A 12,451-nucleotide genomic window follows, 5' to 3' on the forward strand; every position below is an offset into this window, starting at 1 on the left:
ACTCTGATGCTGTAAGAGAAAACATTTATTAAAAAGTCGATTTAATTAAGTAGAACGTGTCTATATTTATTTAAAGGTGCGCATTTTGATGTGACGTTACCTTTCTCAACCCCCCCCCCTCGTCACACATCGTCACAAATGTCTGACCCCCATCCCCCCTAGGTGCGTGACGTCATTTATGGACGGCCCCTAACACATTGTATGGCAGTAAATCATAGACGGAGGCGAGGCCGTCCGTGTAGACCGTGGCGTGATCGTCGACTGTAAGTGGCGAGTGGGAGAGAGGAGAGGGGGGAGAGAATCACGCACGCGCACCAATCTCCCTCTGCCGCACGCTGGCACACACAAAGACAAAGATGCCCCGTATAATAGCCTTCACCAGACTGTTGGGGCAAGTGCTGTTAGGGAGAAGCACCTATGAAGGCCGGCACGGCACACGAGGGGGTGGGTGATCACTACGGCCGGACCGCCTTTGTCCACCCAGTGGTGATATTACACACCGCGCCAGGTACTCATTTGAGGCTGAGTTGACCTAGGGGAGGGGGGGGCTAGTACCGGTTCAGATAATCGTCACTGGTGTTGGCCGTGAGCGGGAATCGAACTCGGGTCGCTGGGTTCGTAGCGCAACGGAGCGCTAACCCCACACACTCACATTCAATCTCCCTCTGTCGCGCACGCGCGCGCACGCACACACGCGCGCACACACGCGCACACACACGCGCACACACACGCGCACACACACATACGCGCACGCGCACACACACACACACGCACACACGCACGCGCGCACACACACGCGCACGTACACACACACGCGCACACGCGCGCACACACGCACACACACACGCACACATACGCGCGCACACGCACACGCGCGCACCAGCAAACCTTTGCCTGGGGCAATTTCTCTCCCCCCCCACCCCCATCCCATGGCTTGGCTCCCGCTTGCTCCCTCTCACTTGTGCGTGAGGGGGTTCCCCCTCTCCCTCAGCCGTTCCCTTTAATCACCCCGCGCCCACGACACACAGACGCACACACTCGCCCGACGGCGATAAGGAGCAGACGCTGCAAATGGACCAGAGGACGATGATTTTTATATATTTTTCATATTTTTGTGCGGTAGCGCTCTGTGCACATTTGTTTTTACAACACACGACAACAAAGGCATTCTTCCACTCCCGTTTGTTTTGTTCAATGTAGGCATAGAACATTTTAATTCCCTTGTTTTAATTTGTAATTCGGCGCTTGGCCCGCGATCCTCAGCGCCGGACTACGTGGACGGGACTTTTGTGTTCGATCAGCGCGCTTCGTGGCTGGGGTGGTGGTGGTTGGGGTGGGAGATTCCGGGGCAGATGGAGATGGGCGACAGCATCGCGGGTAGGAGGCGACGCGCCGACACCATGGCAGGGTGGGCTTCCCCGATCCGTGTCAAGGTGAGAAACGATGCGGGAGGGAGGGGAAGGGTTGGGTTGGTTGGGGACGTGGAGTTGCAGCCTTGGGCGACGCGAACGAGCGAGCGAGCGTGGTGCACATACTGTACGGCGAATGGCAAGGGGATGTGAAGCTTTTCGATTTAAAGCTTTCGTGACTGCAGGGATTCATCTTCTTGGTTCTTTCGGTAAAGTCACGTAGAAGGGAAATAATAAAATAATAAAAATAAAACATAAAATAATACATTTTATTATGTTAATAATACAAATAAAACATAATAAAATAATATATTTTATTGTGTTTTATTTTTTATTCTTGTATAATTTCCATTCTACGTGACTTTACCGAAAGAACCAAGAAGATGGATGTGAAGCTGCTAAGCAGCGGCGGCGGGGACATTGTGAAATGTAGAGACCGGTTGTGTCGGCTTTCGCGGGCCCGCCGATAGTTTTAGCTGGACAGAGATGGGGGGGGGGGAAGCTTAGCCGCTGTTAAAGACAAGAGTCCAACAACAACAACAATAAAACTGGCAGCGTATCAATAATTATTGAGTACGAAAATAAATGCTTGTTATCGCTCTGATCATACACACCTATCATGTGTGAGCTCTTCTGATCCATTGGGATTGCTTCATGAACTGTGCAGGCACGGTCAGTCCCAGGAAATGCTCAGGAAATAACGGAATAATAATTTCGTACGTGTAGAATGTATATCATCATTAGCTCGGTATATGCTTAGAGGATAGTTGTATTAAGTAATCTTTCTGTGTTATGTCCAGAGGTGGGTTATATTGTGTGCGTGATAAATGTAGTGAATTCGACAAAGCAGCGATATGAAAATGTTTATTGGAGGTGGCCGGGTGACTTGGAGGTCAGAAGACTGAGCCGGGTTCTCAAGTGCAGTAAGTTGAGGGTCTTAGCATGGTCAATGACGTCACAAACTCGATCCTCCATCATAATAACAACAACAAGTGAGGTTTTGCCGTGGATTTGCATGCTTGCCAGCCCTGAGAATTAAACATATCAATGTTATATTTGAAGCTTTCGTGACTGCAAGTATTCATATTCTTGGGTTTTTTCGGTAAAGTCACGTAGGTAAAAAATTAAAATTAATAAAAGTAAAATGAAAATTAAATTAAAATCACGACGTTTCGGAGGCAACACAAGCTTCCGTCTTCAGGTGGAACCGTCACAGCACGATAGCTGTACTTGATACAGCAAGGGTGATACAGCTAGAGTGCTGTGACGGTTCCACCTGAAGACGGAAGCTTGTGTTGCCTCCAAAATGTCGTGATTTTTATTTTATCCTTATTTTACTTTTATTAATTTGAATTTGAATTTTTTTACCTACGTGACTTTACCGAAAAAACCCAAGAATACATATAAATGTTGCCTGTCATGTGACAAGCAGTCTCGAAGCAGAGTGTATTGGAACGATCGACTGCTACTGTGTAAAAAAGCAACAAATAAAGGATTTGCATAAGACTTGTGACAATACATACATTCTGCATCCATTCGTTGACACGCAAGCTTCGCGCTCTAGATTGTTGAATCGATCCACCGTCTCGTTGTGTGATGTGGATCGAACAAATGAAGTCAATTGGGGGAAAGAGACCCCAACATATATATTACAAATCAGGTCTAATTTGCATCGCGCGCTTTCAGATGCACTTCTGGGGCCGTCTGGAACGCTCTTCCTTCCGATATTAGGAAGCCACTGGAGCCGTCCACTTTTCAATCATCTAGATTCAAAACGCACTTCTTTAGAACTGCTATTTGTGTTTAGTTTGTTTAACGCCGTTCGCTTACGTAGGGTGCGAAAGAAGTTCAAACATTTTGATTTAAAGCTTTCGTGACTGCAGGGATTCATATTCTTGGTTCTTTCGGTAAAGTCACGTAGAAGGGAAATAATCAAATAAGAAAAATATAAACCAATAAAATTCTCACGACGTTTCGACTGCAACACAAGCAGATGTGAATGTCACACCTGATGATGATTGCTTGTGTTGCAGTCGAAACGTCGTGACTTTACCGAAAGAACCAAGAATATAAGTTCAAACATGCATACGTACAGCTGCCGTAAATGAAGACGCTGTTACATTACTGGGAATTCAAGACGAAGCTTTCATTGAGCGCAAGTTGGTGGGTCGTCTTGAGCACGCGTTAAATACGTGAGATTTGCTCATTGTAAGCAGGTGCACCCAGGACGAGCTTGGGGGTCTTCGGTGCTGCAGATTGTTCAGCGTGTGGCTTCACTCTTAATCCACAGCAGGGGGCCAACCTGCGATTAATGATGGAAATATTTATTTAAAAAGAGCAGCTTCACAATTACCCATTTCGACCTCAAATCTGTACGCGTGGAAATACGTTGTAATTCCCGTGGCGCCTTCTTAGATTAGTTTTTTTGTCTGCAGACGATCGCACGAATCCCAACTTTAAGAATGACACATGATGAAGAATATGTACGGAGCCCACACACCCTACATGTTACATTTATTCCTTGAAAAAGAGTTGTGGTGTGTCATTCGGGTAGGTGGGTGGATGGTGTGCAAGTGGGTGGGTGCACGAGTGGGTGAGTTGATGGGTGGGTAGGTGTGCACGTACTGTATATAGATGGACGTGGAGGCAATTATCCAGGTGCGTGGATGAGTGTTTGCGTGAGTGGGTGCATGGATGGGGTGGGTGGCTAGATGCAAGGATGAATTGGTAAATGTGTGGGTGGGTGCAAGGGTGACTAGGTGGGCATATGAGTGGTTAGATGGTGGTTGTATGCATGAGTAGGTAAACATAAATGAATTACTTTAGCCAATAAATATATATTCGTAGCCTCCGCAGACTCACATTAGGACCAGCTTGACGAAAAGCATGCGTATTCCGAGAATGAGACAGTCCACATCTAAATATACTAAATAGATATCGCACATCTTTGATGCCTAACAGAGTTGCGTGCAATTCCTCTTACGGAACAACCCATCGAGCCTCGGCTCACAAACGACAGATGTTGTGAAGATTCGGCAGCGTTCTCTTTGAAGTGGCTCTAAAAGCGTAAATAGGCGCGTGGATTAAAGCTCGCGCCGTCATTGCTGGATGATTCTGAAGGGGCTGCTCTCTGTGGTTATTTAATTAAGGTCACTTGCCATTTTCTGCAAATTAATGATGAGCTGCAACGCGCAGACGCTTCTGATCACGCACGAACGCGAGCCCTGGCAATCAACGATGTGTCCTCGTAATTGGAAGTGGCCGAGGTTTTTGAACAGATTGATTTCGAATTGAAAAGGTCTCTCTCTTTCAGTCAATGGGCCCATTCATTTTTCACTCTCCATATTTTTTATTCCAATTTTTCATTCTCCACTCCACATGGAGTGCCCCTACATCTTCCGTCGTGTGTTCATGGCAATGGGTGAAGCTCTCGTCATGTAATAATAATAATTACTTTTATACATTTATGGATACTGTCGTCGAGTAATTAATGGTTGGTACACTGGACTTGAAATCCAGAGGTCACTGGTTCGATCTCCCGTGCAGATTTTGAATCAAAGGGCTGGTTTCTTTGATTTCCGCGCTTATGTCTACCTAGCAGCGTAGATGTTGTACTCCACTGTTAGTTGATCGGCCGTGCCGTGTGTGTGTGTGTGAACATCTTACCGTGTCTCAAGAGTTCTCTATTCAGGAGGGTGCCACTTGGAATGTTTACCCATCCTTCCACACTCCGCCCTCGCTTCCTTCTACGAGATGCCGTAGCCATTGTAAGGGTGACCCCCGATCCATAAGGCCCTCTCTTGAGTGTCGCCATCAACATTCGCCTGGAAGAATTCCCCTCGGTCGAAAACCTCTGGGCGCCACTCCAATACCCCCCGTCTCGGTAACCCTCCCTCCTCCATCCTGCCCACTTGTGCCACCCATGGTAACCTCGTCAACCGGATTGCCTCCGCCACCCTATCGTGCCATGTCCCTTCACACAAAATCCCAAAATTTGCTGAACCTTTCCTCCCAGAAATCCCCAGCATCATCATCCGCACCGTGCACCAAAATAGTCAATGGCCAGAATTTAGATGTTTACATTATCCGTGTTAAAGTCCAACTCTCAGACCAGTACAGCAACACGTTGACATTACCCTGCCCTAAATAAACTATAAAGTCGCCTCCATAATGGTCATGTGTCCCATCAATCCATGGATACCCACTTGAGCAAATGTTATACAACTCCCCCTTGGATTGTTGGTTTTGAAAGCAGTCTGATGCTCATCGTAAATCTGTTTAAAAAAATGTATACGATGCTTAACCACACACACATACAAAGTCCACGTCTCGCATCTCTGAGTGTCATTTATTTTCTCCGAGCCCTGCACTGCCCTCTCTATCTTGCTAATACGGTGACGTGCAAACACAACCCCATAATATTTGTCTCAATTCACGTGCATTATTGCTCTTCCTCGGATACAATTTTGCGGGCTGTGTGGGTGGCGGTAAAGAAACACGAGATGAAAATCCGACACCCATCATCAATAACAAAGTCTGCCCCATAACTGAATTCATGCAGTAAATAAGCTGCACATTTCCCCGCGTAAGACAGAGATTGGTAACGATAACAGAGGTGGAGTGTTTGCAGTCATTATTGCTCCTACAACGACAGCAGTAGGAATATATATGTATTTATTCCCAGGTGAGAGGTCATTGAGCCTACGATGTCTTCTTCAAGGGAGACCTGGGACTTGAAAGTAAAAATGCTCCAACGGCGTGGGCGAGGAATCGTACGTAGTCGCTGCTCACTCGGGGTGGAACGGTGCATTGATTCGTCGATTGATATCGATTCTTAAGTTCACGATAATTCCATCAACGTGTTTTCGACTCGTATTTGACTCACGTGACGAGATTAACACCAACCCCTGCAGCCTCTAGAGGCGTTACGTCATTCACCGCAATCTTTTAGAAAAAAATTATGAATTCTCTGATAGAATCGTGACCCTAAATTACAACAATTCATCGCATCACCAGGATGTGGCTGACACGGTCCATTGTGATTTCGCATGCAAAGAAGACATTGTCGTCAATGAATTCCACTGCTAAAGCCACACAGGCTTAAGGATTCATCCGGACCCTCCATATTATTATTACCGATGCATGCAGGTTTGCCACAGCGGTGAGATGTTAACTACCTCGCCTGGTATGCAGGAGGTCGTCGGTTCGATCACGACCCTGACGCCTGCTGTATATTTGAAGTGTGCGTGTCTCTCTCTCTTCCCGTGGTCGCGTGGATTTTGCTCTGGGTCCTCCGGTTTTCTCCTCCACATTTAGAAATGTGCGTTTATAGTATTTTGCTGCTATATATTTCCACATGATAAGCCACTTGGTTGAGGTTATCATCAGAGGTGGGATAAAGTCATTGTTATGCAAGTCCAAGTCGAGTCGCAAGTCATCAAATTCATGACTCGAGTCTGACTCGAGTCCAAGTCACATGACTCGAGTCCACACCTGGTTATCATTTGTTTACGGCCAGGTCGCTTATATTAAAAAGAGCTATATAGCTCAGTGGTCCTTACCTCGTAAAAATAAAACATAGTTTATGTTTTTTTGTTGTTGTTGTAAATGATGCCACCCACTTGACCGCGCCTGTTTTTGTTGTATCAATGTTCATGCTCGTTATTCGGCTGCTGTTGATTCGACGTGACAGCCGTGTAAGAAAAGAGACTCTCGTCACCCCCCCCCCGCCCCCCCCAATGGACCCAGAGACGACGCCGTCAATTTGTGCGGCAATAATCAAGGGCGTCACTAAACGCGAGCTGCGAACTCGCACCAGGGCGAGCTAATGACGACGACAACAACAATAACAACAACAACGTATGGCAGGGAGCCTCTTTCCCGTTTCGGCCACATTTTCAGATTTACGAGAGCGATAACGATTTTCCGAGACTGCTGTAGTTTAACATTCTACGTGTTAAGTTTAATGTGCTGCCCCTTTTGCTGGTGATGGAAATAAAAAACAATACAAAAGGACACTTTTTTGGTAGATAGTAAATTTTATAGATAACGTAATTTTTCAAAAATATCTTAATTTTTCTCTCCAAAAATCATTAAGTTGGGTGATATCATTAGGGATCTCCGCTCTCAACGCTGTGATTAAAATGAGTGTGTGTGTATGTATAATGTGTCTAGGACCACTATCTGAGTGATGCTTGTGCGGAGATAAAGAAGCTTGAAATTAACATTTTATAGTTCAGGCCTCGCCACATTACATATTTGGCTGCCATGTCTGTCAATAAAATGTAATTTAAAAAATTGTGGAGCAACTAGCAAAGGTAAAAAAGGTAAAGTTGCCGCTCTGAAAATGTTTTACTCACTCCACTGTTGGTGGGAAGGACCTCCAACTGGAGGAATCTCGAGCGAGATTCTCTCGAGGTGGTATGGGAGTACCCCACACTTTACCCCACCAAACGCGACCTGCTGATCGACTCATCGTGGGTGTAAGGATGTATCGTGCTGAGTGGACAGAGGTGGGATGACTTAGGAATCGTGCCACTGCCGCGCTGCTGAGTGCTCGATCCGCCGTCCTCTGGATTGCACGGCCACTGTTGATAACCGTTACGCCACGCCAGTAAATTCCCAGCGGAGCAAACTAAAATGTATATTTTGATTGTATTTAGAAGAAAAAAACTCACACGCAATTCGTGTTAATAACCAGGCTTTTAAAACGGGTGGAATTATTGTTCTATTGCGTCAAACAGAGACAACGACAACAACAACACGAGGCATCCGTGAGCATTTGGAGAGAAGTGCCGAGACAAAGTAAACTTGCACGCAGTCGTAATTAGATTAATTGCAGGTGGTGATGGTGATGTTGGGGACGGTGGAGGTAGCGGTTAGTGCGCAACGCTATGACCCCGGTGACCCGAGTTTGATTCCCGCTCACGGCCAACATCAGTGACAAATTATCTGAACCGGTCTTGGGCCTCCACTAGGTCGACTCAGCCTCAAACGAGTAACTGGTGGGGTGTGTAAACATCACCACTGGGGAGACAAAGACGGCCGGGCGTGGTGTTGGCCACCCACCCCCTCGTGTGCCGTGCCGGCCTTCATAGGTGCTGCTCGCTAACAGCACTTGCCCCAACAATCTGTCACAGGCTATACGGGGGATCTTTGTCTTGTTTTGGTGGTGGTGATGGCGGTGGCGATGCGCACGATGCTAGGCCGGGCTGTGGACATTCTCTTGTAAGTAACGATGCTGGAATAAATACGCTTTCCCTCGGGGGGGGGGCTAGGAGGCTGGGGGGCTGGGGGGGCTGGGGGGGGGGCGCACGGGTTGAGTGACGGAAATTGCAGGGGCGGGGGTGAAGGCAACAATAAAATAGAGAATCTGTGACAAGGGAGCCAGTGCGTGGGAGAGAGAGCGCGCTCCAGATTGCCCCCCACCCACCACCCCCACACCGTGATGAACAATCCTGTCCATGCCAATCGGGGCCAGAAGCAACCTCACGTTTCGTCAGCCGTTGTGCGTCTCGTCTGATTTGCTGTGCGCAAGATACATATGTAACAACAACAAATATTAATAATTACCCCAAAACAAAAGCGTGGTGGAGAATTTTTTTAAAGCGTGGGGGGGTTTATTTTGTTATTCGAAATATAAAACGATGTGGTTTGCTGCATATTGCAATTATGAGCCAACGGATGTCTCGCGTGGATCCAGCTGCCCAATGAATGTGCATCACGACCACACGCTGGACTTTATTGCATTGCAGCCTTTAACTTGGGTTAACACATCTCTACAAAGACCCCTCGTTATAGCCTGAACAGTCTGTTGGGGCAAAGTTGCTGTTAGCGAGCGCCTATGAAGGCCGGCACGGCACATGATGTTTACACACCGCACCAGGTACTCATTTGAGGCTGAGTCGACCTAGGGGAGGCCCAGGACCAGTTCAGATAATTATCGTCACTGGCGTTGGCCGTGAGCGGGAATCAAACTGGGGTCGCCGGGTTCGTAGCGCAGCGCCCTAACCGCGACACCACCGCTCCCCACGTCTCTACACGCACACAAAGACAAACACACATCTTGTAGCCTACAGATTCTATTGGGGAAATTGCTGTTAGCTAGCAACTGTTCAGGCGGGCAGGGCACACAACAACAACCTCGTGTGGCTATCACCATGTGCGGTCACCTTTGTCTCCCCAGTGCTGATGTCTCTACACCACCATCAGGTTCTGTATGTATTTAAGGCTAAGCAGACCTAGATGAGGTCCAGGCCCGGTTCAGATATAACTCACCACCAATGTTACCCATGCTCTGAAATTGAACTTCAGTTACATAAAAACACCTTGAAGATATTTTATTATTGTTGTTGTTGTGGATGTGTGCACACAACCAAAGACAGACAAAGATCCCCCGTATTGCCTACAGACGGTCGGGGCAAGTGCTGGTAGTTGAGCATCCGTGAAGGGCGACACGACACAACTCAGCAAACCACACGCACGCACGCTCTCACACGTCTGAATATAGTCACCACCACTTTGTGCAGCCCTGCTTTACTTTGCCCACTCATTAAATCTGACAGTCGTTCGTGAACTCGCCTGCTTGAACCAGAGCCCTACATTCGCGGAATAAATTACATCAAATCTCGGAGCACCTTCTGGCTTGAGTGAAGCCACCCGTCGATGGGTGCGATGCAGCTCATGGACAGTCGAAGGCTGTCTGCCACGTCCACGTCCCGTGGCCTTCCCTTCAATTAACCTTCTGCCTCCACTGCGCACACCTTCTCACACGCGCACAACAACAACAACAGCAGCAGCAATCATCGTGCAATGCGTGTGAAAGGTCGCTCGAGGCACGCGCGGGAGAGATCCCATTCGTTTTGTCGAACAACAGGCCCCCCCCCCATCTCTCAATGGAATTCTCTTTCAATCTTACAAATGCTGGTCTCGAATGCCAAAGTCACATTGTACTCTGAAGAGGAAAGAAGTGAGCTGTAAGGCAGGAGGGGGGGGTGAATGCTCTTAAGTGATTGTGTGTTTGCACTCAAGTAGTGACCGGCGTGTTTGCTCGCAGTGACACGCTGCTCAGGATACGTTTTGTATGTATGTATGTACGATGTTGAACTTCCTTTGCACCGTACGTAGCCGAGCGAGCTAATCGGAGGTGTTGATTGAGCCGCGCGCACAGCTGTCGGTCTGCGTTCACGTGAATTTGCGGCGAGTTGGGAGGCACATTTGTTCGCACATTGCTTCGATGAAAGAACACGATTCGAGGGGGGTGGGTCACCCCTTTTTTATTAAAAAAATGTATTTTATTTGTGTTTGTTCCGTCTCTTGCGGTGCATTCGCCTGCAGGTTACATATCCCATGAAACGTTCAGTCCATTTTTTTTTTATCCAGAGCTGGTCGAAAGCCTCGTGTGTTCTGGGTTGTTTGACCAAACCTCACCATTCTGGTCAGTCTAAGTTGCTGAAGATGGGAGGTGACCCAAGACGAGTTCGGATCCCATTCACCGCCGATGTTTGCCATGGCTGGGAATTGAACCCAGGTGACCAGGTCTGAGAGCAGGTAGTGCGTGAACTCCCCGCACGAACATTATTTACCTACCCCATCTGTCTGTTACAGTTTCGAGCACTGTGTGCGCAAACGGGCAAATTGTGAAGCTGCCGGACAATCCCACAACAAGCGGCCGAAGCTCACCGCAGCCGCTGAATGGGGAATGTCTGGCCACGAGGGCAAATGTTTACTCAGGAGGGGGTGCAAGACTTTCGATGTCAAGCGTAGCGTGTCCATAGGCACGGCGTCATCAAGCAACGTGCTGCGAACGTACACACAACTGCCTGGGAAAATGGCCTGGGAACGACTCTCTGGTCTCTGTACAAAGAGAGATGAGTCCTGCCTTGTCACGGCCAAGCGGGACCGTGGACGAGAGGAAAGTGGGATAGGTCTCGATTCAACAGCAGCATCCACCCCCCCCCGCCCATCCTTCAACCAGTGTGGTGAATTTCGATTTAAAGCTTTCGTGACTGCAGGGATTCATCTGCTTGGTTCTTTCGGTAAAGTCACGTAGAAGGGAAGTAATAAAATAATAAAAATAAAACATAACAAAATAATTCTCACGACGTTTCGGCCACAACGCAAGCAGCCGTCCTCAGGTGGAGAACAGGTCTGTCGAGAAGGCAGAGTCTGCTTGCGTTGTGGCCGAAACGTCGTGAGAATTATTTTGTTATGTTTTATTTTTATTATTTTATTATTTCCCTTCTACGTGACTTTACCGAAAGAACCAAGAAGACAGTGTGGTGAAGTATGGCCAAACATCTGCCGTGACCAACCCAGCGTGGCTGGTGCCTTGGTTACACAGTCGATTGATGAATGGGTCTGAAAATTAATATTGATTTCATGCGTAGGCTTCCGCGGACAATATTATGATGAATTAATTGTTTTTGTTTGATATTTGACACGGACTGCTGAGCCTTTATCTTGATGAAAAGTCAGTGCAGCACACATCGTGGCATCTGCCGTGGCTACAAAGCAGGGACTGAAGAGCTAAGATAATTATATTTGAGGGCAGAGTCATCGGGTAATTTCTAAATGTGTACAATAAATCTACGTATTTTAGTCAGCACAACCACGAACACAACAATTGTCAGCACAACCACGGACACAACAATAGTCAGCACAACCACGGACACATTGGCGGTGGTGGTTGGGACAATGTGTTGAGCAGCAGCTCAACACTTTGAACAAATAACAGTCGAGAAAAATGTACAATGCCGAAAATGTCAATCCTGTCGTGCATTCTCCTGTCCAAGGCAGTGTTCGTGACACAGATGGCGAGTTTCGAAACAAAGTGTATTCACGCCCGCAAACAATAGTTTCGTGCGCGCTATTTTTACTTATTTCTGCCACCCAGAGCCCACAGGGGTAAGGCTTCAACGTGGTGACGCTGAAAATGAGTGACTTTCTTGCTCATTTGACCGTGCGGCAATTTGGCGAGAGTGGTAAAAAACGCACAGCGCCTCCCTGCCAGAAACCCCCACCGCGCTAATTTGCTTCGCGTC

The 12,451-nt window shown here is 47.6% G+C and overlaps 1 protein-coding gene across 4 annotated transcripts in view; it reads left to right on the forward strand.

Annotated features, from left to right (window-relative positions):
* The window catches only part of LOC144943734 (FERM domain-containing protein 4A-like), a 240,914-nt gene that overhangs the window by 55,498 nt on the left and 172,965 nt on the right, over positions 1-12,451 (forward strand). Inside the window, exon 1 of one of the 4 annotated variants that reach the window (XM_078871517.1) lies at positions 950-1,433. The exons of the other annotated variants lie outside the window; for them this stretch is intronic. Within the exon in view, the coding sequence (XP_078727643.1) occupies positions 1,353-1,433 (81 nt within the window). The 5' untranslated portion in view covers positions 950-1,352. Of the gene's footprint in view, positions 1-949; positions 1,434-12,451 lie in introns of those variants that run through there. 4 annotated transcript variants of the gene reach the window in all.

The sequence above is a fragment of the Lampetra fluviatilis genome, chromosome 32, assembly GCF_964198595.1.
Source record: "Lampetra fluviatilis chromosome 32, kcLamFluv1.1, whole genome shotgun sequence".
NCBI lineage: Eukaryota > Metazoa > Chordata > Hyperoartia > Petromyzontiformes > Petromyzontidae > Lampetra > Lampetra fluviatilis.